The following is a 24,131-nucleotide window of genomic DNA, read 5'->3' as shown; positions in this document are numbered from 1 at the left end:
TATATATATGCGATAGAAACTAGTCCACTAGTCCTTATAATGTTAACATTTAGCAAAAAGGGCACATTTCTACTAGTACTTATGATACTTTAGCTATTAAGCAGTACCTTGTCAATCATTGCTCATAATGTCAATCACTAGATTGTAGATTGTCTTGTCCAGATTCAATTATTTACAGACAGTTGTCGAATAGCTGGAACCCGTTCCTTAAAGCGATTTTAGCGCTACAATTGTCGTAAGCCTATGTTAAAGTATGGGAGTTACGATCATCTTAGCGCTAAGATCGCTCTGAGTGCAGCATTACCAAAAAAAGCCTGATAGGTCTGCATTCAGTTTATCTTAACCGATGTGGACAAGTGTCATGAATATTAGTTGGTTTAAACCTTTAGCAAAGGGGGCTAGTTAGTTAGGCTGTTTAGTTAGATGGACCATAGTTAGATGGACCATACATTTGCTTCATATTGAGTTTCCTGTGAGTGTTGAGTAAGAACGCTACTTGGAACACAAATCTCAGGTTTCGTCTTCTATGAAGACCAGTGCTCAGTCCATTCATAACTACGACAAAATTGATGTTTGATGTGACCTGTATTTCCTGTTGCAGGGAGGACCATGCGAACACTGGATCAATTTAAACTGGATTCTTATTATGAAACCAGAGCCACCAAATCTGCAAAGGAGTGTTTGATGAGTGGCAAAGTTTTACTTCAAGGCCCAGAAAAGAGTGGGAAGACATGTATTGGTCTGTACATTCTCAAAACCTTTGATCGATCCTACAAGCCACTCTATATCCAAAATCCAGCGGATTTGGAGTACATTCCAAATTTAAGTGAACTTAAAGACGTTAAAAAGGACAGTCAATATGACAATTACATCATTTTCATTGATGATCCTTTTAAAAGAGGTGTTGAAATTGATACCCAATTAACTGATCTGATGGAACTTGTAGAATGTGGTAGAGCACATGTTATAATAAGCATATCAACCCGGAACCAGGCAAAACTACAGGATTCTACTCTACATATATGCCAGGGGAACAAATCCCAATTTGGAAGGAATCTACTAGACTTTCCTTTACAAGAATATGAACGATATGAAATTTTGAAGCATACACTGAGACCGCCCAAAGTGAAATCTTTAGGCCCAACAGAAGGTGCTCAAGAGGCTGTACTGCAGGAGATTGCAAAGTCTGCTGACTACCCCTGGTTTTTCATGGCCATTGAGTCAAGTCGCTCTAAACAGGGCAGAGAGCTGGTGGCAAGCTTGAAGAACCCAGTTGATACCCTGCTTCAGCAGCTCAAGCACATGGCCGAAAATGAAAAGGCAAAATTTGCTGCACTTGTGATCATCATGAAAGATGGCTTCTTTGAAGACAGTACCTGTAGGCCTGCAGGATCACCCAAATCTCCACAAGCAATGTTTGCAGCTTTAAATGAGATACTAGACACACAAGACCTATCAGCCAAGAAGATTTCAGATGCAGCCAAAAATATGATCGGAGAGTATTTGATTTGCACAAACAAAACATATAAAGTCATTCATGGATCAGTCACAGATGCAGTTTGTAAAGTACTATTTTCCAAAAGTGCTCAAAACATGCTGGAATGGTGCCCCCTGAATTATCTCATCCTCAATACAGTAACCCAAGATTGTGAAGAGGAAGATGCAGATAAATTGGTCATTGATGATTATGAAGAAATCTTGATCACCAGGCTTTTGGGAGAGGACTGTCTTATGAATGCTATGGAATTTCCAGGATTTAAATCTCAAGGCTTTGTGGACAAAATCAAGAGTAGACTCAAGGATAAGCTTGAAGTAAGTGATTACAAGGATGTTCTTTTGCAAGCTATAACATTAGGACATAATCCATGGATGGAGGAGATTGTGCAGAATGTCCTGAGGACTCTGCCCGAGAGTGGTGAGTATGTCAAACATCTAGCTCTGCAAAAGGCTTGTGAGGTAGGCAACAGAGAAGCCTATGATGAGTTGGTCACTGTGGGTGCTGAAGTCAACCTACCATGCATGACTGCTTGCAAGATGGGTAAATGTCCACAAATTATCCATAATGTTTTGAAAGAGCTTGCTAACCAGTTTCATCAACTCTCCCCTGACAAACTGAAGGAATGGATTTTGATAGTCATTCCACATGGAGATACGGATGCAATAAAAACCTTTATCACAAATCTCCCAGGTCGAACTGACAGATCTGACTTAATGGTCAGTGCCCTGGATGTAGCTTGCAAACTTGGATCTCTTGAAAAATACACTACAATCAGTTGTGACGGATTAAGGCCCAATTGGACAAGTCTGTTAATAAGTGCCAGTGAAGGTGGGAATGAGCATATCATAAGTCAACTCTTTCACCAGAGAGACCATGCGACAGCGGATGGCAAACCTTGCAATACACACCTGAAGGAGATGTTTCTGGCAGCTTGCAGATTTAACAGAAAGGGTGCAGCTGAGCTCCTTCACAAGAGAAATGCCAGTGTGTTAGATGGAGTGACAGAATCAGGCCAGACAGCTCTTCATCTTGCTGCAAGTGTTTCTCACACTGACAAACCAGACACTCTCACCTGGCTTCTCAAGACAAAGAAATGGGACACCAACAGCACAGACAATGACGGCTTTACTGCTCTGCATTCTGCATGTTTCACAGGGAATGTGACATGTGTGAAAGAATTACTTGATGCAGAGTTTGATACACAGGCACTGGATAAACATGGAGATACCACACTGCATGTTCATCTGAAGGGAAAATTCATCAACAAACCTGTTGTTGAGAAGCTTGTCAAGTCTAAAAGTGCAAGTAGCGGACACTCCCACATTGCCAGTGTTCAAAACAATGACCAGCAAAGTCCTGTCCATTTGCTATGCATGGAAGCACATGGTATCATTGCATCTATTCTTCTGTTCTTGATGCAGGATGAAGATGAATTCATGAAAGTGGAGAAGAAAAATGGTCATTCTATTGCAAGGAAAGATAGTAAAGGGCAAACTCCCCTTCATACTCTTATTGCTTCAACAGGGACTGTGGACATCTTAAGACCTCTTCTTGAGAACAAAAATGTGAACATACAGACGGTTGATGCTGAGGGAAATACTGTCCTTCATCTTGCATGCACAACAGGTAATGATGAAGTCATCAAGATGCTGATGTCAAGTGCAAGTAATAGATTAACATACAAAGAGACAAATAATCAAGGACAGACACCACTACACTGTTATGCAGATGCAGAAAATGGCAAAGAGAAGAAAACAGCACAACTTTTGTGTAAAGATGTAGATGCAGAGGATTTGCAAGGTCAAACAGCTTTGCATCTTGCTGTGAGGAAACCATACAAATCTGATGTTGTAAAACAACTGATGAATTTAGGGGCAAATGTAGACTCAACAGACAAGAAGGGGCGAACTCCTCTGCATATTGTCTCCAGTATGTCACATGACACAAGCTTGGAAGTTGCTCAGATGCTTGTCCTGGGCTCAAACAAGAAAAAACAGAGAGCAGACGTCAACATTGCAGACAATGAAAAGATGACAGCATTCCATCATGCCTGTGTATCAAAAGGAATTTGCAGTTCACAAGTTGCTGAGTTTCTTCTGTCTCGCAAAGTAGATATTTGGGGTGAGAATGTTAACACGCACTTACCAATCCACATCTCCTGCATTGAATGTTCCATCTATAGTCCGTTAGTGCTGAGAGTTCTTCTTAAGCATCTTCAAGCACATAATGATCCAAGTAAGATCCAGCAAATGCTGTCCGTTGTTGACAAGTATGGCGATACACCACTACATAAGGTGTGCATGTCTTCAGGGGAGGGGAGGAGAGACGTCGCTGAAGTCCTCATTGATGCTGGAGCTGATCTCACTCTGGCTAATAATGCTGGTGATACTGTGATGGACATAACCAGAAGGAACAGAGTAAATGATTTGAACGATTTGATGATCATGACAGCATTCATCAGGGCATGTAAGGAAGACATCAATTCAGATTTGGAGAAGTTACTATCATGTGATCAAATGAACAGTGACAGTCTGTCCATGATGTTTCAGAAACTTGTCCAACTTGATGAACGTCACACCGTTAGTGTCCTGGAGAGACTGATTCTGAAAGGTGCGGACATACAACGTACCACTGAAGATGGTCTGAATGTGATACATCTGGCTGCCAAGACACAAGGGGAATTCACAGATCGCATTATTGGATTCCTCATGGTAAAGGGAGCGGATATGTTAGCCGTTGACAAAGGAGGTGAAACTGCTTTACATAAAGTGGCTGTAGGAACGACATCCCACTGTGCACATCTTATAAGATTTCTTCATTCAAGAGGCATGGCAATTGATGGAAGAGATCACATGGGGAATACTGCACTTCACAAGCTGTTTTCAGCTGAGCGTCCACTTGGAGACCACTTCAGGACTTGTATGGAAGCACTTGTCCGACTGAAATGTCCAGTTGATTGTCAGAACAAACAAGGAATTACCCCATGTGCATTAGCTAAGAAACATGGTGAGGCAGTGGTTAAGGAGCTCCTGCACACATATTGCACAAAATTAGATGTTCTTGACTCAAATGCCTTGAAAGACATCATAGCCAATGGAGCAGACATCAACAGCAGGGACCACAATGGCAACACCGTGCTGCACAAGATCTGCACAAGGAGGGTGTCCTTTGTATGTAACAATGTGAAGGTCTTGCTGAAGCTGGGAGCAGACAGGTTCTTGAAGAACAATGAAGAAAAGCTGGCATTTGACTTAGCATGTGAGACAGGATTAGATGAGGATGTGAGAGAGGCAACAGTGACCGAGATGCCATCACCACAAGATCTGGAGACTGATGGAGCTTCAGCAGCATCAACTCCAACCACTCCTTTGCCACGTCCTCCTTGGGTAAGGTCACCATCTACAGAGGATTGGGTGTTTGCTCTGAGGAATGGGATGACTGGCATTAGGAATGCAGCCGGTATGGACCACATGGATGATGAAATGGAAAACTTTGAAAGAAATGCAAGGAGGAAACTGGGCGATCACTTCAACCGTTACATGTGACCTTGATGGAGATGGAGATGATTTCAAAGAAATTGATTTTGTGTGTATGTGAAACCTCAATATATAATTTAAACTATGTGAAGATAAACATTGAGATCCCACTTGAGACAATACATAATCACAGGCCTTTTGTATTGTCTAGAATCTCTTCCAACTTGACCCTTGATATCCCCATTTGATACACCCCTTGGAAACAGACAGCCCCACAAGAGCATTTGTGGGAGGACATTCTGACGTAAAGTAGTTCCAAGACAAGTACCACTTTGGTGAAACCCACAAGTCATGAGTATGGTGCTGACAACCCTGGAAACAATCAGGGCAAATCTACGATTTGAAACCGCTATCAAAGGTTTCGCGCATGTCTACGGGAAGCAACTCTGCACAGTGAATTGTGACACTTGTGAAACCTCGGTGACTCATGAACATTTGGTTGACCATGTCCGCCACATGCTAAGGTTTTCTGGATGTTCCTTGGTGCAAAACAAGTGTTACGTTGCCTCCAAACATGTATTCGACCATCAACAGTTCGTAGCAGCATTCGACACTCGTCAGACCAAAGGATCCTTCTCCAGTTGGCCAAGTTCCATCGACACCATATCAGAAGATTCAGCATGTGCCTCTCAGTCAGTTGAGGACGCTTTACTGGTCTTTTGACAATATAACCAGCCGCTCTGAGGCGACGTGTTACGGTCATCGTCGAAATCAAGAGACTATGAATATGGTGGCGCGTAACTTTTGTGCATGTGTATATTATTATTGTTGTTGTTATTTTATTTTTTTATTTGTTATTATTATTATTATTATTATTATTAGTTAAAGGTGTAACATCTTAATTTCTTTACATATTTACTGTTGCAATGAATGATTAAGTTGTATTTAAATGCTAGTAGCTTTCAAATAATTATTTCTTCCTGAGTTGAATTATCAATAATTTACAATATGTTTATCCTCCCATAAACAAGTCAATTAATTGTTCAACTATATTTCATATTGGGACTTATCATCTGAGCTGTATATACTTCTCAAAACAAGTTAAAGTACACCCTAATCTTTCATATTACTACACTAATATGAAAGAACTGGGTCTTCTTTAACATCTTGTGAGTAGTATACATGGTCTAATACCATGAAAATACATTTCAATAATCACACAAAATCTCGACTAAAACAGAGTTCATTGTATGACTCCGTGTTTGTAATTCACTGTCAAATGGCGATGATACACCCTGGTAGTACCCATCACAAACACATGCAAAGGCAAGTCATATAGATGTTTATATGTGTAGTAGTATAATAGTACATAGTAATTCTGTTTTTGCATCTTATTGTTTGCATTTGTTCAATGTTTTTGTTAAAAATGCACCAAAATGAAATCAAACCTGACATTTTCTTGCCTTTTGGCAGATATAGACCAAGAGAATGTGTAAAACAAGCAATTAAATTCAACTGGTGTAATGATGAGCAAGGAAATGTGTGGTATGATTATATTTGTTTGTTGTTAAATGTTGCACGCTGCAATATTTGAGCTGTATGATGGCAGTCTGTATATAATCAAGTCTGGACCAGGCAATGCAGTGATTGGCATCATGAGCATCAATCTACGCAGTTGGGATACGATGATGTGCGAGTCAGCGAGCCTGACCACCCGACAATGTTAGTCACCTCTTACCACCCGACAATGTTAGTCGCCTCTTACCACCCGACAATGTTAGTCGCCTCTTACCACCCGACAATGTTAGTCACCTCTTACCACCCAACAATGTTAGTCACCTCTTACCACCCGACAATGTTAGTCACCTCTTACCACCCGACAATGTTAGTCGCCTCTTACCACCCGACAATGTTAGTCACCTCTTACCACCCAACAATGTTAGTCGCCTCTTACCACCCAACAATGTTAGTCACCTCTTACCACCCGACAATGTTAGTCACCTCTTGCCACCCCACAATGTTAGTCGCCTCTTACCACCCGACAATGTTAGTCGCCTCTTACCACCCGACAATGTTAGTCACCTCTTACCACCCGACAATGTTAGTCGCCTCTTACCACCCAACAATGTTAGTCGCCTCTTACCACCCGACAATGTTAGTCGCCTCTTACCACCCAACAATGTTAGTCGCCTCTTACCACCCGACAATGTTAGTCGCCTCTTACCACCCAACAATGTTAGTCACCTCTTACCACCCGACAATGTTAGTCACCTCTTACCACCCGACAATGTTAGTCGCCTCTTACCACCCGACAATGTTAGTCACCTCTTACCACCCAACAATGTTAGTAGCCTCTTACCACCCAACAATGTTAGTCACCTCTTACCACCCGACAATGTTAGTCACCTCTTACCACCCAACAATGTTAGTCGCCTCTTACCACCGGACAATGTTAGTCGCCTCTTACCACCAGACAATGTTAGTCACCTCTTACCACCCGACAATGTTAGTCACCTCTTACCACCCGACAGTGTTAGTCACCTCTTATCACCCGACAATGTTAGTCACCTCTTACCACCCAACAATGTTAGTCACCTCTTACCACCCAACAATGTTAGTCACCTCTTACCACCCAACAATGTTAGTCGCCTCTTACCACCCGACAATGTTAGTCGCCTCTAACCACAAGCATGGGGTGCTGAAGGCCAATTCTAACACTTGATCTTCATTGTAATTATTCCATGGAAGAGGTTCTGGGAATTTCAGGGTACAGTTGTTCCCTGGCAATCTATGCTTGTCATAAGAGGAAATGTTGTGGATCCGGCGGTCTGGCCAGGCAACTTGGATGATTGCATCATTCAATGGATGTTGCTCACAATATCAATCTATGATTTGTCTGGACCAGACTTGGTCATATAGAGGGATATAGTGGATTTGTGAAGACTGGTTTCTGCTATATCACATTTCTTGAAACATTTCCAGCCTACTTCCTATGATTGATTATTCAATCTCAGAACTTGTGAGTGTTATGAATTTAATATTGACATTTGCCATTCGAGTGATACATCACCATGTCAGTCTGATGTTTCATTTCAAAAACATTAACACTGACGTCACACGTTTTATATTCCTCATCACGGTGTATTCAGATTTGTTGATGATATATGATATATCCACATGTATCAGTTATTCTGCTGAAAACACAAACAGCATTAGACCTGTGAATATCCAGGTTAGGATAGGTCTTCAGCAACCCATGCTTGCCGTAAGAGGCAACTATGCTTGTCGTAAGAGGCAACTATGCTTGTCGTAAGAGGCAACTATGCTTGTCGTAAGAGGCAACTAACAGGATGGGGTGGTCAGGCTCGTTGACTTGATTGATGCATGTCATCGTATCCCAATTGGGTAGATCGATGCTGATGATGTCAGTCATGTACATGTTCATATGTTTAACTTATTTCAAATGCTGACCATGCCTTTAAATGGTAAAACCATATAGAATAGTTTACATAGTAGATTTCCCCTTACATATACCTCTCAAATTAATTCCTCTTATATTTTATTTGTTGTGAAATTATTTTTTGTTTATTAAATGTGATGGGTTTTTCAATTCATATATATACTGATGGCTAATTGTTATAACAAAATCCATGTTTTAAGAGCTGTTTAGTTTTGGATCATTTTACTAAGAACATTTTACATTTTTTAGATGAAGGAACTATTGTTGTAAGTTTAATGTTGTTGTTTTTTGTGCATACACTTAGGATTTGATTCATATTAAATGTTTTAATAGTGCTCACTTGATAATTTATTGTTTTGTGTGTGCAATCTTTTCCTTTTATAATGTCATTGTTTTTACACATTTTCTGTGACTGTTATTAACAACTTATAACTTACTATGTATGTATCATATTGGCAGGACTTAAATAGATACCATATTTGATGTAATAAGCGGCCCGTTCTAATAAGCGCCCACGGTGATATTTGCTAATGTATTGGCAAGTGAACAATCCCAATTTGCACCCTTCCAAATGCTCAGTGTACACAAGACTTATTTATTCACGTATAATACGCACTTGTGTGTTATATGCACCCTTAATTAAGGGCAGTTAAATTCTGGAAAATATATCTGTCGCATATAAACAATTCAGTCTGTCAGCATAAAGCATGAAATTTCCGATCTTTCAACTCTTATTTTTTTTATTCACCCAAATACTACTCTAATAAGAGGCCCCTATTTCTAATTTTGAGAGCCCCCTGGGCGCTTATTACATCATATACGGTATAATAAATACACATATATGTAAGAATTTACTTTAATTTGACCCTCATAAGAACTGACTTTTACTCATTGGAGCATGAACCATCATGAAGTGAAAGTCCATTCTTATAATTTTTTATATTACTATTTATACTCAAGGTATGTATTACACCATTTCAATTTGTGTGTGTGGAATAAAATAGTCCATTAAACGGACAGGTAACATGAGCGTGGGTGTGCTCAAATTGCTGAACAGAAACATCTGTTGTAGTTTAGTTACAACAAATAGATTCAAATAACATCATTATCGGTCATGGTGACAGCAGGTCGTTATACATTTACATCAAATACAGGACCTAAAAATGGCCCACACGAAAAACATGACGGGAGAGATTTCGGAAGTTGTTCATGAACCTGTGGCGATAACAAGTGTTTGTCATCATTGGTCAATTGGCCAATCTTTGATTATTATGAAGATGTTTCAGATAGATATTGAGGTAATTTTGTAGTTGGGTGTTGACTTTCACTGTCAGATTAGACACAGATGGAATCCAAAGTTTGGACATGCATTTCTTTGTTTTATTCACTTGGATGAGTGGTAGTGAGAATAATATATACTTATCCTAAAATTCGGCTGTTTTTTAACATCATGGTTTGTATGTTCATGTACATGTATCTAGATGATATTTAAGCAGGCACCTGTTACATCCCAGACAGTGGTTGATTGGTTGTTTTCTTGTTCAACGCCTCACTCAGCAATATTCCAAGACAGTGATTGAACAAGTCATAGACATTGTGAGTGAGTGAGAATGGTTTTACGCCGCTTTTAGCAATATTCCAGCAACATCACAGCGGGGACACCAGAAATGGGCTTCACACACTGTACCCATGTCGGGAATCGAACCCGGATCGGCATGACGAGTGAACGCTTTAACCACTAGGCTACCCGACCGCCCCCATAGACATTGTGGGAAACACAGTTAAATATTCTTACAGTTCTTCTCATATATACTACTCTACTTTCGATGGGGATATCAGTATCTTTGCATGATACACAGAAATCATTCTCATTGTGACATTGGTATATTTAGATAGAATGACATCTGATTATCCCTGTCAAAAGTTGATTAGTATATTTGGAGTTGATTATCTAGACACAGTCACCAGAATGTCTGGTCCAGACTTGATTATTTGCAGACCACGGTCATATAGCTGGAATATTCCTGAGTGTGGTGTTAAACAACAAACGAACAAACAAACAACAAACTTATCTAGACTAAACAAATAGCATTATTTTAATACTTTGTGGCAAGTCGTTTAGGGCCGACTAACATACACATTAAGGGAGATTAACAGAAGATATACATTTGGTTTGGTTTGTTGTTTTACACGGAACTCAGCAATATTACAGCTATATGACGGCGGTCTGTAAATAATCGAGTCTGGACCAGTCAATCCAGTGATTAATATCATGAGCATCGATCCACGCAATTGGAGTCATCCCAAGGATTACCATCTTCCCGAGGCAAGTGAGTTAACTGACTATAAAAGTCCAGTTTCCACACTTGCCCAACTAAAAGTCCAGTTTCCACCCTTGACCGAACTAGGCTGGTATTATGGAGTTAGATTTTGGCTGGACTAACGAGTCTATGCATAGTCCAATCAAATAGATTGAAATCTGGTTCGTAAACTGTCGTGCAGATTTCGGTCAATTGCAGGATTTGCAAAGCTTGTGCACCGCCAACTCGATGTCAGCAGATATTTTCCAAATCTTTTCATGTTTTTAATCAAGGTGCTCACGTGATTTGATGCATTTCGCGATGTAAGACCCGTTTCATCACAATATAGATCTTGATTATCGATCAGATCGCCATTACTTTGCGCCACCATTTTGGGTGAAGCAAACGCAAGTGATACGAGAGGTGGAATCTCATTGGTCCATAGGAGAGGCTTAGAGGGGACATAACTGGTAATAGCCACTGGTGGCGCTACGATCGAGCCCAGTTATTCCAGCCAAGTTCGGCAAGGGTGGAAAATGGACTTTTAAAGTCAGTTAACTCTCTTGCTTCGGGAAGATGACAGATGACATCCTTACCTTGTCAGTTTGCTGACGGGGTTAACCTCTTTGATCATGTGGACAAGGTGTCCGACCTTAGATCAGAAGGTCCGTGGTTCTAATCCCATCACGGACTCAGAAATGTTATGGCCGCTTCATCAGCATTCCCTCTCTCAGTCTGGTTTTGGCAGAAGGTAATCAGATATCTGTGAAGGACATGTATTTACAAGGCCCAACAACATAGTCTTGTTTTTCTCACAGGTTGGTGTGTTGGACCTCATTTTTACAATGCCACTTTGACAATTCATATGGTCTCACTGAAAATTAAAACTGAATTTCAGATCTCTCAACCTCACCATAAAGTTATTGGGATTCACCAACTACAGGAGGTAACACTAAGAATACCAAACTTTCTTAAGAAGTGAGATTTCTCAAAATGAGTAAACAAAAAGTTCAGAGGCAGTGAATGGTTCCACTAAAAGCTGACATTGCTGTCATTGGAAACCAACCACACTTGTTCCAGTGGTTTAGTCGTCACGATATGGCTGAAATATTGCTGATGTGACGTAAAGCATAAACTCACTCACTCACTCACTCACTCACTCACTCACTCACTCATAAACCGTTCAATATTGTTTCAGCAAACTTTGCAGGTCTGTCAGGTACATGCTGAACTGGTGCCTTTTGCTATTTAGAAATTTTAGAAATTTATATTTTGTACGTTTCCATGGCAACAAGATGGACTAAGGTTCTGTGAGGGTAGGGTTCGTGTCCGGAGAATAACTCATAAACCGTTTAATATTTTTTCATGAAACTTTGCAGGTTTGTCAGGTACATGCTGAACTGGTGCCTTTTGCTATTTAGAAATTTTCTGTTGACGGGAAGTATGTAGCTGGGCGTGGAGTCATCCCACAAATGACATCCTTACCTTGTCAGCTTGCTGACAGGGTGAAGCTCTTTGACCATGTGTACAAGGCGTCCGACCTCGGGTCACAAGGTCGTGGTTCCACTCCAGTGGTTTGGTCGTCACGATATGGCTGAAATATTGCCGATGTGACGTAAAGCATAAACTCACTCACTCACTCACTCCAGTGGTTTTGTTATGACTGTCAATATTGTCGCCATAGCAACCATATTGGACAGTCCCATTTGAGTCCTTCACAAAGTTAGAGTGTGTGCACTGACAAGTGTAATGGGCCTGTTATTTATTGCTGCTGTCTCATATTTGACCCAGTGTATTGCCTTTTATGATTGTAATCCTTATCTTGTGTGTTTCAATATAATTTGTTGATTGTTCATTGATCTTGTGTGGTTATTTACTGATTTCACAGTTTAGTTATGAACATGATTTCCTGGTGAACCTTCACGTTTAAATTTGGGAATCAACATGTAACACCTGCACTATTAACCACACAGTGGAATAATTAAATGTGATGTTAAACACCATTTCACCTCGCCTCACCTGCTTTGGTGATGAAACAAATGTTCCCAATTGCTTGCTGACAAAACTATTGATTTTGACTATCGGTAATAAAATAATGATAATTTTACAAATATAGTAGTAACATAATAACATAACACATGTTGCCATCTGGTTGTCATCAATACATTTCGTCCTTGAAGCCAGGAACGCCTGCATTATTATTTTGCGTACACTCTAAAACATGATACAGTACAGGAAACTATTAAATAATTTATGTGTGTGTGAGAGATAGAGAGAGTGAGTGAGTGAGTAAATGTTGCCTTAAGCCGCATCAGCAATATTCCAGCTATTCGCGGCTAGAAAAACAAAATCAATTTCCTTTAGTCAACATTATTTACAAGCGATGACGACGATCACTAAAACTTTCAGCCCCTTGTCACAATTAACAGTAAAAACTGACATTTAAAATCTATATCTTTTCATGCAGTTTAATTTCTTTCAAATAGGCTAAAACTAAGTGGTTAGAAACAGTATTGAAAAGTTCAGAATCAGTTTGAACAGTACAAAAGCGTTGACGAATAAGTGCAAAATCAACACATTCCAACAAAAGGTGCTTGATAGTCAAAGGACTATGGCAAGGAATACATTGAGGGGGATCCTCTTACTTCAATAAAAAGGAATGAGTCAAATGACTGTGTCCAATACGACACCGTCGGATAACAACTTCATCCTGACGACTTAATCCAGTAGGGCCATGCTTTCCAGTCAAGGGTTGTATGGCATGAAGCTTATTCAGTACTTGTTTATTCCAACTTTGCTGCCACATATTGCTAACATATTGGCAAATAGCAGGTTTTAGGTCAGTATATGGGAAAGTACCCATCGAGAACAATTTCCCAAGAGCTGATTTAGCTGCAGAATCTGCTTTAGTATTTCCATTGATGCCGACCGGGGAGCCAACAAAAGATGATGTCATTATTAGCGACAGACAAATTCAAGTGACATTTCAAAATTTCAACTAAAAAGGAATGGTCAGTTGTATGGTTGTTGATTGCCTGTAAAGAGGATAACTATCAGAAAAAATGATAAAACTGGTCTCTTTTGAACATTCAATAAGTTGCAAGGCTAATAATATAGCCTTAGCCTCTGCTGTAAAAATTGAACTTCCATCAGTTAATCGTACTGATAGATTACCATCATGCGTGCCAGTTGCAGCTGACGCCGCCTTCTCATAATTTTTGGATCCATCAGTGTTTATACTTGTGTATCCATTATATTGATGTTTAAGTTCATGGAATGCTTGTTGATATGATAAAGAGTTCGTATCCGCCTTTTTCAAGGTTGTTAACTCAAAATTGACATTAGGCTGTATTGACTGCCATGGAGGCACTTCAGGTAGTTTATATGTTGCAATGGAAGAAATATTTAGATCCGCATATGTAATGTGTTGTTGAATACGGATACCAAGTGGAGGAATTGAATAAGGTTTCTTGTCATACAAAGTCCGATAGAGGGGATTAAAAACAATGTTAAACGCCGGATTGGATGGATTGGAATGAAGTTTTGTAACGTATTGCAGTTCCAGTTTTATCCTTCCGATATCAAGACAAGGTTCATTAGCTTCAGCATTTAAACTTTCAACAGGGGAAGTTCTAAATGCCCCCAGACACAATCTTAGACCTTGATGGTGAATGGTGTTAAGCTCTTGAGTGTACGATTTACGGGCTGAAACATATATGAAACAGCCGTAATCAAGTTTAGACCGAATCAATGTTCTATAGAGATGCAACTGAATTGTAAGTGGGGCAAACTCTAGACCTCCTCTACTAGCAAAATAGCATTGGTACTGAAACATGTTGACATAACTTTTGTTCGATTGGACAACAAACAGTTAACTAATGCAAACATATGGCCAAACACCTCAGCATGTAAACAATAAATCTGATCAAACAACTTGGGACAGGCATAAAATGTACCATCACAAAATACAATGTCTGCAGTACACAAATGTTCAATGTTCTTGTCTGTAGTGAAGATGATGATGTCGTCACTAACACGGTGTAGGAACTGGTCGCCTCCCTCAGTCTGGGAGTACCGCGCTTAGTAATTTAAATGTGGGACACTCATGTAAAGGTATCGGTAATCGGATTAATTAATTACCCGCTAGAATAGGCGAAATGCACTCAGCTGAAAATGTGGCTTTACCGGCAATAGCCATTTCTGAAATGTGGCTCTCCCGGCTAGACACCGATGTAACAGAGTTTGTTGGTCTCCACCCCATTTAGCATCTGATACCACTATTAGGATATCAAGTGCTTTCAGACATCTAGCCTTCAGATCTTTTATATGAGGTAACTTATGATCAAATGTAAGACCCAAAAACTTGGTTTCTTTGACCACTTTTATTGGAGTTTTATTCAAAGTCAATTCTGGATCTTTATGTAATTAAAAATGAATACAGCAGGTTTTAGTTTTAGAGAACTTGAAACCATTTTATAGAGACCATTTCTGTATTTTATTAAGTCAAAGTTGTATTTGTCTTTTAATGGTAGTCATATTTCTACCACGGCAAGATACATTGAAATCATCAGCAAATAACGAACCATCAATATCATCATTTAAAACGTTTGCAAGGCTATTTATTTTTATGCTAAAATGTGTCACTGGTAGAATACTACCCGGAGGGACCCCCATTTCCTGATCATATACCTCAGATAATGTGGAGCCCACTCGAACTTTAAATTGTCTATCTTCCATATTATGGAGATCTTTTAAAATGCCATATTTCCATGTTGTATCGTATGCCTGTTCTACATGAAAAAAGATTGATACAACATGTTGCTTATTGATAAAACCGTTGCGTACAAATGACTCTAATCTAACGAGATGATCAATGGTGCTCCTCTGATGCCTGAAACCGGACTGAATATCAGTCATCAGGATATTAGATTCCAAATACCAGACAAGACGCCTGTTGATCATTCGTTCCATGGTTTTACAGATGCAACTTGATAGGACCGGGCCCATCCTCCCACCCGTCTAGGCGAAGTAAGGGTCGAAGTGGTGTATTGACAAAGGAGCGCTATTCCTGGAACCTAACCTAACGGGATCGGGTGGTCAGACTCGCTGACTTGGTTGATACATATTATCGTATACCAATTACGTGGCTCGGTGTTCATGATGTCGATCACTGGATTGTCTTGTCCAGACTCGATTATTTACAGACCGCCGTTAAATAGCTGGAATATTGCTGAGTGCGGCGTTAAACAACGAACATCATCATCATATGACACAGTACTGTTTGTGCAAATAAAAAAATTATAAATTCGTACATTATTTAAGGCCTCTTCATGTGTTATAGGAGGGGGTCATGGTAAATATTACTTGAATTTTGGGGGACCATGAGAAAAATGTTACATAAAATGGGCTCGGGGTTGGGGGTTGGGGGTTCAAGCAAAATATGATTCAGGTTTAATAAGGCCAATCTCAGTCGACTGCAAAGACAGTGAACGGTGCTTTTTTTTTTTAAACATATTTTATTGACGCCTCTTTTAATCAGTGTTTGGTACGGACATTGAATGAAGCTTCAACAACATATATTAAACACACACCGTTAACAGCGCAAACTTTAAGTTAGTCTGTCTCTTAACCATTATATTTTCCCTTCCGCCCATTCCTTTCTGTAACACAAAAAAAGTCTCAAAGAAAGTCAAGATTTCCATCTGAATCTCCCATCTCACTATAGGTATTCAGCTACCCATGCTTGCCGTAAAAGGCGACTATGCTTGTCGTAGGAGGCGACTAACGGGATCGGGTGGTCAGAATGGCTGACTTTGTTCAAGGCACAGTAACGCAAGGTGAGTGTGATATGGGGGTTTATGTCGCGTTCGAGATTATTGCCCTTATATAGCGACGTGCGTGCGTGCGTGCGTGCGTGCGTGCGTGTTGGTGTCACAGGAACTCGTTATTGGTCAGTAAATAAAAATATATACCCCCTATCTGTCAGTATCCACACACTTAGCATTTCCAACTATGACAGGTGCTTGCTGTGGGTGTTCTATCAACCTCAAACTGAGTATCTCCAACTATGACAGGTGCATGTTGTGGGTGTACTATCAACCTCACACTTAGCATTTCCAACTATGACAGGTGCATGTTGTTTTGTTCTATCAAAGTCACACTGAGTATCTCCGACTATGACAGTACATGCTGTGGATGTTCTATCAACCTAAAACTGAGTATCACCAACTATGACAGGTGCATCTTGTGGGTGTTCTATCAACCTCACACTTAGCATTTCCAACTATGACAGGTGCATGTTGTTTTGTTCTATCAACCTCAAACTGAGTTTCTCCAACTATGACAGGTGCTTGCTGTGGGAGTTCTATCAACCTCAAACTGAGTATCTCCAACTATGACAGGTGCTTGCTGTGGGTGTTCTATCAACCTCAAACTGAGTATCTCCAACTATGACAGTTGCATGTTGTGGGTGTTCTATCAACCTCACACTTAGCATTTCCAACTATGACAGGTGCTTGCTGTGGGTGTTCTATCAACCTCAAACTGAGTATCTCCAACTATGACAGGTGCTTGCTGTGGGAGTTCTATCAACCTCAAACTGAGTATCTCCAACTATGACAGGTGCATGTTGTGGGTGTTCTATCAACCTCACACTTAGCATTTCCAAAAATGACAGGTGCTTGCTGTGGGTGTTCTATCAAAGTCACACTGAGTATCTCCGACTATGACAGGTGCTTGCTGTGGGTGTTCTGTCAACCTCACACCCGGTATCTCAAACTATGACAGGTGCTAGCTGTGGGTGTTCTATCAACCTCACACTGAGCATTTCAGACTATGACAGGGCTTGTGGTGGGTGTTCTATCAACCTCAAACTGAGAATCTCCAACTATCACAGGTGCTTGCTGTGGGTCTTCTATCAACCTCACACTTAGCATTTCCAACTATGACAGGTGCTTGCTGTGGGTGTTCTATCAACCTCAAACTGAGTATCTCCAACTATGACAGGTGCATGTTGTGGGTGTTCTATCAACCTCACACTTAGCATTTCCAACTATGACAGGTGCATGTTGTTTTGTTCTATCAAAGTCACACTGAGTATCTCCGACTATGACAGTACATGCTGTGGATGTTCTATCAACCTAAAACTGAGTATCACCAACTATGACAGGTGCATCTTGTGGGTGTTCTATCAACCTCACACTTAGCATTTCCATCTATGACAGGTGCTTGCTGTGGGAGTTCTATCAACCTCAAACTGAGTATCTCCAACTATGACAGGTGCATGTTGTGGGTGTTCTATCAACCTCACACTTAGCATTTCCAAATATGACAGGTGCTTGCTGTGGGTGTTCTATCAAAGTCACACTGAGTATCTCCGACTATGACAGGTGCTTGCTGTGGGTGTTCTGTCAACCTCACACCCGGTATCTCAAACTATGACAGGTGCTAGCTGTGGGTGTTCTATCAACCTCACACTGAGCATTTTAGACTATGACAGGGCTTGCGGTGGGTGTTCTATCAACCTCAAACTGAGAATCTCCAACTATCACAGGTGCTTGCTGTGGGTCTTCTATCAACCTCGAACTTAGGATTTCCAACTATGACAGGTGCTTGCCATGGGTGTTCTATCAACCATAAATCACACTCCTACAGGAGCTATTCATAAATAAAACACCCAAAGGAAGAAAATAACATACATTTTTTTAAATCGATTTTTAATAAAAAGTTATTTGCTGATACAGGTAAAAAATAGTTTGTTTCTATGTACAACAATTATATGGATCAAATGATTTCATGAGGACAAAAAGATCTGAATATAACATTTCTCTGCAAGTTTGTCAAGACAAAGAGAGATTTCACTAAACGATCATCATCTTGATGTGAAGTACCTTTATTATTCTCTTACAATTCAGGCAACCTACTGTAACTTTCTTCAGTGACATCACACTTGCAGTATTCGTAATCTACTAAGGATGCTACAGTCTCTACCATTATCAATAAGGTTACAGCTTCCTGTACATCTACATAGAGTTCCATTTTTGGGGTTAGGAAATTTTACACAATAGACATATGTACACAGTAATCTATAGTTACATATAAAAGTGTAAAACGACACTTGAAATTTTCACATTTCATTTAAATACTTTTCTTTGATGATGAACGTTAGTTTCAATTATTGCCTGAACAATTGACATTGTATGCACAGAAGCATCGGACTTTTAACACGAAATGTACATACAGACCATTTAATTGAACATTCTTTCAAAACTATTAAAAATTACACTTACTAGTTAAAAAAGCCATTGATGATGAAAATGTCAAGGCCACTATGAAACAACCTCAGGTCGGGTCAATGCGCATGTTACATAAATCTTCATTCCAGCCAATCAGCACCTTCCGCTAGATGTTTACAATTCTTATGCAATGTACACATGAATATCATACAATGAACATGAATCATTATCTATATACACACATGATATGATTCTATATCTACATCATGAAAATCATGTTGAAATTATACATGTTGGTGTGTATTAAGCACGACATTTCCTTGATAATTATTGTTATAGTTATCTAAGAGAGAGCTGGCGGCAAGAAGAACTACATGAGGATGGAGGTGGTTTGTTTCATGGGTAGATTCTCCTAGAACACAACACCTCACTGAACCCACCCTTCCCTATCCCAAGACAACAAATAATTAACTCACTTTCCCTCAATGAGAATCTGAAGAAATACTGGACAAGAGTGTCTTGTTCTTTCATGGGAGATTAAGGCATCTCTACAATCAATACCTATTTAGTTTACTTTTCATGAGCACTTTATTTCTTCAAGCTCTCATACATTTGCTAACAAAATTAAAATTCTTCCCCCTACCCTATGAACTAGACAGACATATAGGGATACAGAACTATACACATCCATATGTTGATACGTTTCTATTTATCATCCAAAATCATTCTGCCAATTATTTCAGTCTGAAAATGGTAATAAGCAGCCGCATCTCCTGGGAGTCAGTTTGGATGATGAATTGTTATTCAAAAATGCACAGAACTGAACAGATCATTTGGTATTCACAAAATGGTCTTGACAATCGATTTTTTGAATACCAAATCAATAGATAAAATGGTATATTTTTTCATTAATGAAAATATGTTTTTGAAGGAAGGCACCCAATATACCTTGTTATTTGGTAATCTGTGCTTTATTCAATTGAACCAATTAGGATCAAAGAATGTTAAGATGAAAACCACACAATTATAGGCTAACAAAATAATAGTCCTGGTTCTCGGGCATCTCCTTAGTAAAAGTTCCCCGCACGTTCCGTTTATATTTAAATACAGTATACAGTATTTTACTCATCAAGGAATACCCTTGCCAAAACTGAATAAAATAGACAACGCCCTCCCGCACTATATTTTCAAAAACCAATGCTGAGAACCGATTCTTTTATTTTGTTAAGCCTAGACTAACTTTCGGTAAGTATCCAATATTTCCTCAACAACTGTCCAATGACATGGATTCTCCTAATACTATTATTAACAGATTCTTCAACAAGCATTTAGATACTGCTACAACTCAATTGTTGTTTTATCACCGCAACAAGTATCGTCTGATCAGGAATCCAAGCATGATGGTCGTCATGGAGATGCTTGCTTGGAGGACAGCAGCGACGTTGAAAGAGGGACAGTACGGGCATTGGTAGGAACCGCACACAAAACAGATGTTCATGGTGAAGATGTTGTAAGTTGTATACATCGATGTATTGTGCATTCCTGAAATTAAACACATCATTCACATCAACAATCTAATTGACAACATTTGGAACAAATATGACGTCACAACTTATATTTCTCAGACTTGCTCGTTGTACATCAACACAATCATTTGTTCAATCTTGGTACACATGTAAGACAGTGAGTTCAATTTTAGTTTTATCAAAGTATGTCGGCCTGATGTTGGAGGAGTGAGTGAGTGAGTGAGTGAGTGAGTGAGTGAGAGACTGAGTGAGTTTGCTGCCGCTTTTAGCAATTCTCCAGTAATATCACGGTGGGGGACACCGGAAAATGGGCTTCACACATTCACCCATGTGGGGAATCGAACCCGGGTCTTCGGCGTGACGAGCCAACGCTTTACCCACAAGGCTAGTCCACAGTCCCTGATATGGGAGGAAAGCCCAAGCCATGCAGTATGTATGGTGCTGACCTGGAAAATAATCATGGCAATTCAAGGTTCAAACCCACGAGGATCCTGGAATGCCCAAGGGATGCAACTCTGCATGTATTGCATGCTTTGGACTCGGCCACCTTTGACCTCAGTTAAAATAGCTATTGTGTGCGTGGGTGGGTTACATCAATACAATGTGAGACCAGTGAAGATCCGGGGTAGAATAGGTCTTCAGCAAACGCATGCTTGCCGTAAGCTGCGACTGTCATAAGAGGCGACTAATGGGCTCAGGTGGTCAGGCTGGTTGATGAATGTCATCGTATCCCAATTGCGTGGACCGATGCTCATGATATCAATCACTGGATTGTCTGGTCCAGACTTGTTTATTTACAGACCGGAATATTACTGAATGTAGTGTTAAACAACAAATAAACAAACAAACAATACCATGTGAAATAAGTTTGATCCTACATTTTGCCACTCTCTTGGGTTACCATGGTTACAGGCGAGCGAGGCTCTGTCAAGCATTCATGCACCCCCAGAAGGAATGTTCCAGCGTGGATAGCCCAAAGCTTCTATTGCCAGTCTACACAATAAAAAATTAGGGGAACTACTGGTTAATGATGTGAGATACCAAAACCTTCTCCTCACCTGGTTCATAGTAGTCGTACACCCTCATGCGGTGTTGGATGGTGGCGTTGGCCACTGGGTACCATCGGTCTGCTCGGAAGTATACGCAGGTCTTGCTCTGGTCAAGCTGAAACAGAAAACAGTTATGACAAATCACTGTGCAAATGAACCCTACAACTGAGTGAGAGAGTATGGATTTACGCCGCTTTTAGCAATATTCCAGCAATGAGCTTCACACATTGTAGCCATGTGGGGAATCGAACCCAGGTCTCGGTGTGACGAGCGACGGCTTTAACCACAAGGCTTTAGGGAATAATCAGGATGAGGACTTTCAACATTAAAAATGACAATTGATCTCATTACATTTCAAAAACTAGTCAACATTGATACTTACATATTCAAAGTAGAAGACGATTTTCCTGCTGTAAAACTCAGCTCGGCGCAGGTTGGGCACAATACCAGATTGAACGTATTCACGTAGAGTGTTGTTCATGATCATGTAGCCAGTTGGGATGTCGATTTCCAGGACAGCAAGACCACTGGTGAGACTCTTCTCTGTGTACGCCCAGCTGTCAGACACATGGCATTCATTACAACATTGTCATTGTTGAGGACACATGACGTGGCAGACCACCACCGTGTACGTCCAGTTGTCAGACACATAGCATTCATTACAACATTGTCATTGTTGAGGACACATGACGTGGCAGACCACCACCATGTAACCCCAGTTGTCAGACACATAGCATTCATTACAACATTGTCATTATTGAGGACACATGACGTGACAGACCACCACCGTGTACTCCCAGTTGTCAGACACATAGCATTCATTACAACATTGTCAGTGTTGAGGTCACATGACGTGACAGACCACCACCGTGTACGTCCAGCTGTCAGACACATGGCATTCATTACAACATTGTCATTGTTGAGGACACATGACGTGGCAGACCACCACCGTGTACTCCCAGCTGTCAGACACATAGCATTCATTACAACATTGTCAGTGTTGAGGACACATGACGTGACAGACCACCACCATGTACTCCCAGCTGTCAAACACATAGCATTCATTACAACATGGCAATGACTTAAAAATATAGTATGGACAGGCAGTGTGGTTGTTTTTTTCCCTTTTTCAAACAAGCATGTTACCAAATAAACAGTTGTGTATAGATCTTGGAAAGGGCCTCTCTACATAAACAAGCAATCAAACTCCTATTGCCACCATGATCTTAACACAAGATGCACAGTAAAGCAGTGCGCATGTAAAGGGAAGTAACTGCAGTTAGACCAAGCTGAGTGTTGGAGGAATACAGTTAGACCAAGCTGAGGGTCGGGCAATAGTTAGACCAAGCTGAGCATCAGAGGATTACAGTTAGACCAAGCTGAGTGTCGGGGAATACAGTTAGACCAAGCTGAGCATCTGAGGAATACAGTTAGACCAAGCTAAGTGTTGGAGGAATGCAGTTAGACCAAGCTAAGTGTTAGAGGAATACAGTTAGACCAAGCTGAGTGTCGGAGGAATGCAGTTAGACCAAGGTGAGTGTTGGAGGATTACAGTTAGACCAAGCAGAGTGTAGGAGGATTACAGACCAAGTTGAGTGTCAGAGGAATACAGTAAGACCAAGCTGAGTGTTGGAGGAATACAGTTAGACCAAGCTAAGAGTCAGAGGAATACAGTAACACCAAAGTGAGCGTTAGACCAAGCTAAGTGTTGGAGGAATACAGTTTGACCAAGCTAAGTGTTGGAGGAATGCAGTTAGACCAAGCTAAGTGTTGGAGGAATGCAGTTAGACCAAGCTAAGAGTCAGAGGAATACAGTGACACCAAAGTGAGCGTTAGACCAAGCTAAGTGTTGGAGGAATACAGTTAGACCAAGCTAAGTGTTAGAGGAATGCAGTTAGACCAAGCTAAGTGTTGGAGGAATGCAGTTAGACCAAGCTAAGAGTCAGAGGAATACAGTAACACCAAAGTGAGCGTTAGACCAAGTTAAGTGTTGGAGGAATGCAGTTAGACCAAGCTAAGTGTTGGAGGAATACAGTTAGACCAAGCTGAGTGTCGGAGGAATGCAGTTAGACCAAGCTGATTGTTGGAGGATTACAGTTAGACCAAGCAGAGTGTAGGAGGATTACAGACCAAGTTGAGTGTCAGAGGAATACAGTAAGACCAAGCTGAGTGTTGGAGGAATACAGTTAGACCAAGCTAAGTGCCAGAGGAATACAGTTAGACCAAGCTGAGTGTTGGAGGAATACAGTTAGACCAAGCTAAGTGCCAGAGGAATACAGTTAGACCAAGCTGAGCGTCAGAGGAATGCAGTTAGACCAAGCTGAGTGTAGGAGGATTACAGTTAGACCAAGCTAAGTGTTGGAGGAATACAGTTAGACCAAGCTAAGTGCCAGAGGAATACAGTTAGACCAAGTTGAGTGTCAGAGGAATACAGTTAGACCAAGCTGAGTGTTGGAGGAATACAGTTAGACCAAGCTAAGTGCCAGAGGAATACAGTTAGACCAAGCTGAGCGTCAGAGGAATGCAGTTAGACCAAGCTGAGTGTAGGAGGATTACAGTTAGACCAAGCTAAGTGTTGGAGGAATACA

The 24,131-nt window shown here is 40.5% G+C and overlaps 2 protein-coding genes across 2 annotated transcripts in view; one reads left to right on the top strand and one right to left on the bottom strand.

The window, feature by feature from the left end:
* LOC139454462 (serine/threonine-protein phosphatase 6 regulatory ankyrin repeat subunit A-like) overlaps window positions 1–9,463 on the top strand; it is a 38,686-nt gene extending 29,223 nt beyond the window's left edge. The window contains exon 8 of the mRNA XM_071236179.1: window positions 602–9,463. Within this exon, the coding sequence (XP_071092280.1) occupies window positions 602–5,043 (4,442 nt within the window). The 3' untranslated portion in view covers window positions 5,044–9,463. The remainder of the gene's footprint in view (window positions 1–601) is intronic.
* Window positions 9,464–18,953: 9,490 nt separating this feature from the next.
* Window positions 18,954–24,131, bottom strand: part of LOC139454463 (CD109 antigen-like) — a 39,522-nt gene continuing 34,344 nt past the window's right edge. Inside the window, exons 35-37 of the mRNA XM_071236180.1 lie at window positions 21,926–22,100; window positions 21,553–21,658; window positions 18,954–20,510 (exon numbers count right to left, since the gene is read on the bottom strand). Coding sequence (XP_071092281.1) covers window positions 20,329–20,510; window positions 21,553–21,658; window positions 21,926–22,100 — 463 coding nt within the window. The 3' untranslated portion in view covers window positions 18,954–20,328. The remainder of the gene's footprint in view (window positions 20,511–21,552; window positions 21,659–21,925; window positions 22,101–24,131) is intronic.

This window comes from Haliotis cracherodii, unplaced genomic scaffold (assembly GCF_022045235.1).
Source record: "Haliotis cracherodii isolate W230 unplaced genomic scaffold, xgHalCrac1.p SCAF_10, whole genome shotgun sequence".
Taxonomy (NCBI): Eukaryota; Metazoa; Mollusca; class Gastropoda; order Lepetellida; family Haliotidae; genus Haliotis; species Haliotis cracherodii.
Note: the sequence above shows the minus strand (reverse complement) of the source record. Positions and strands in the feature narration are given on the sequence as shown.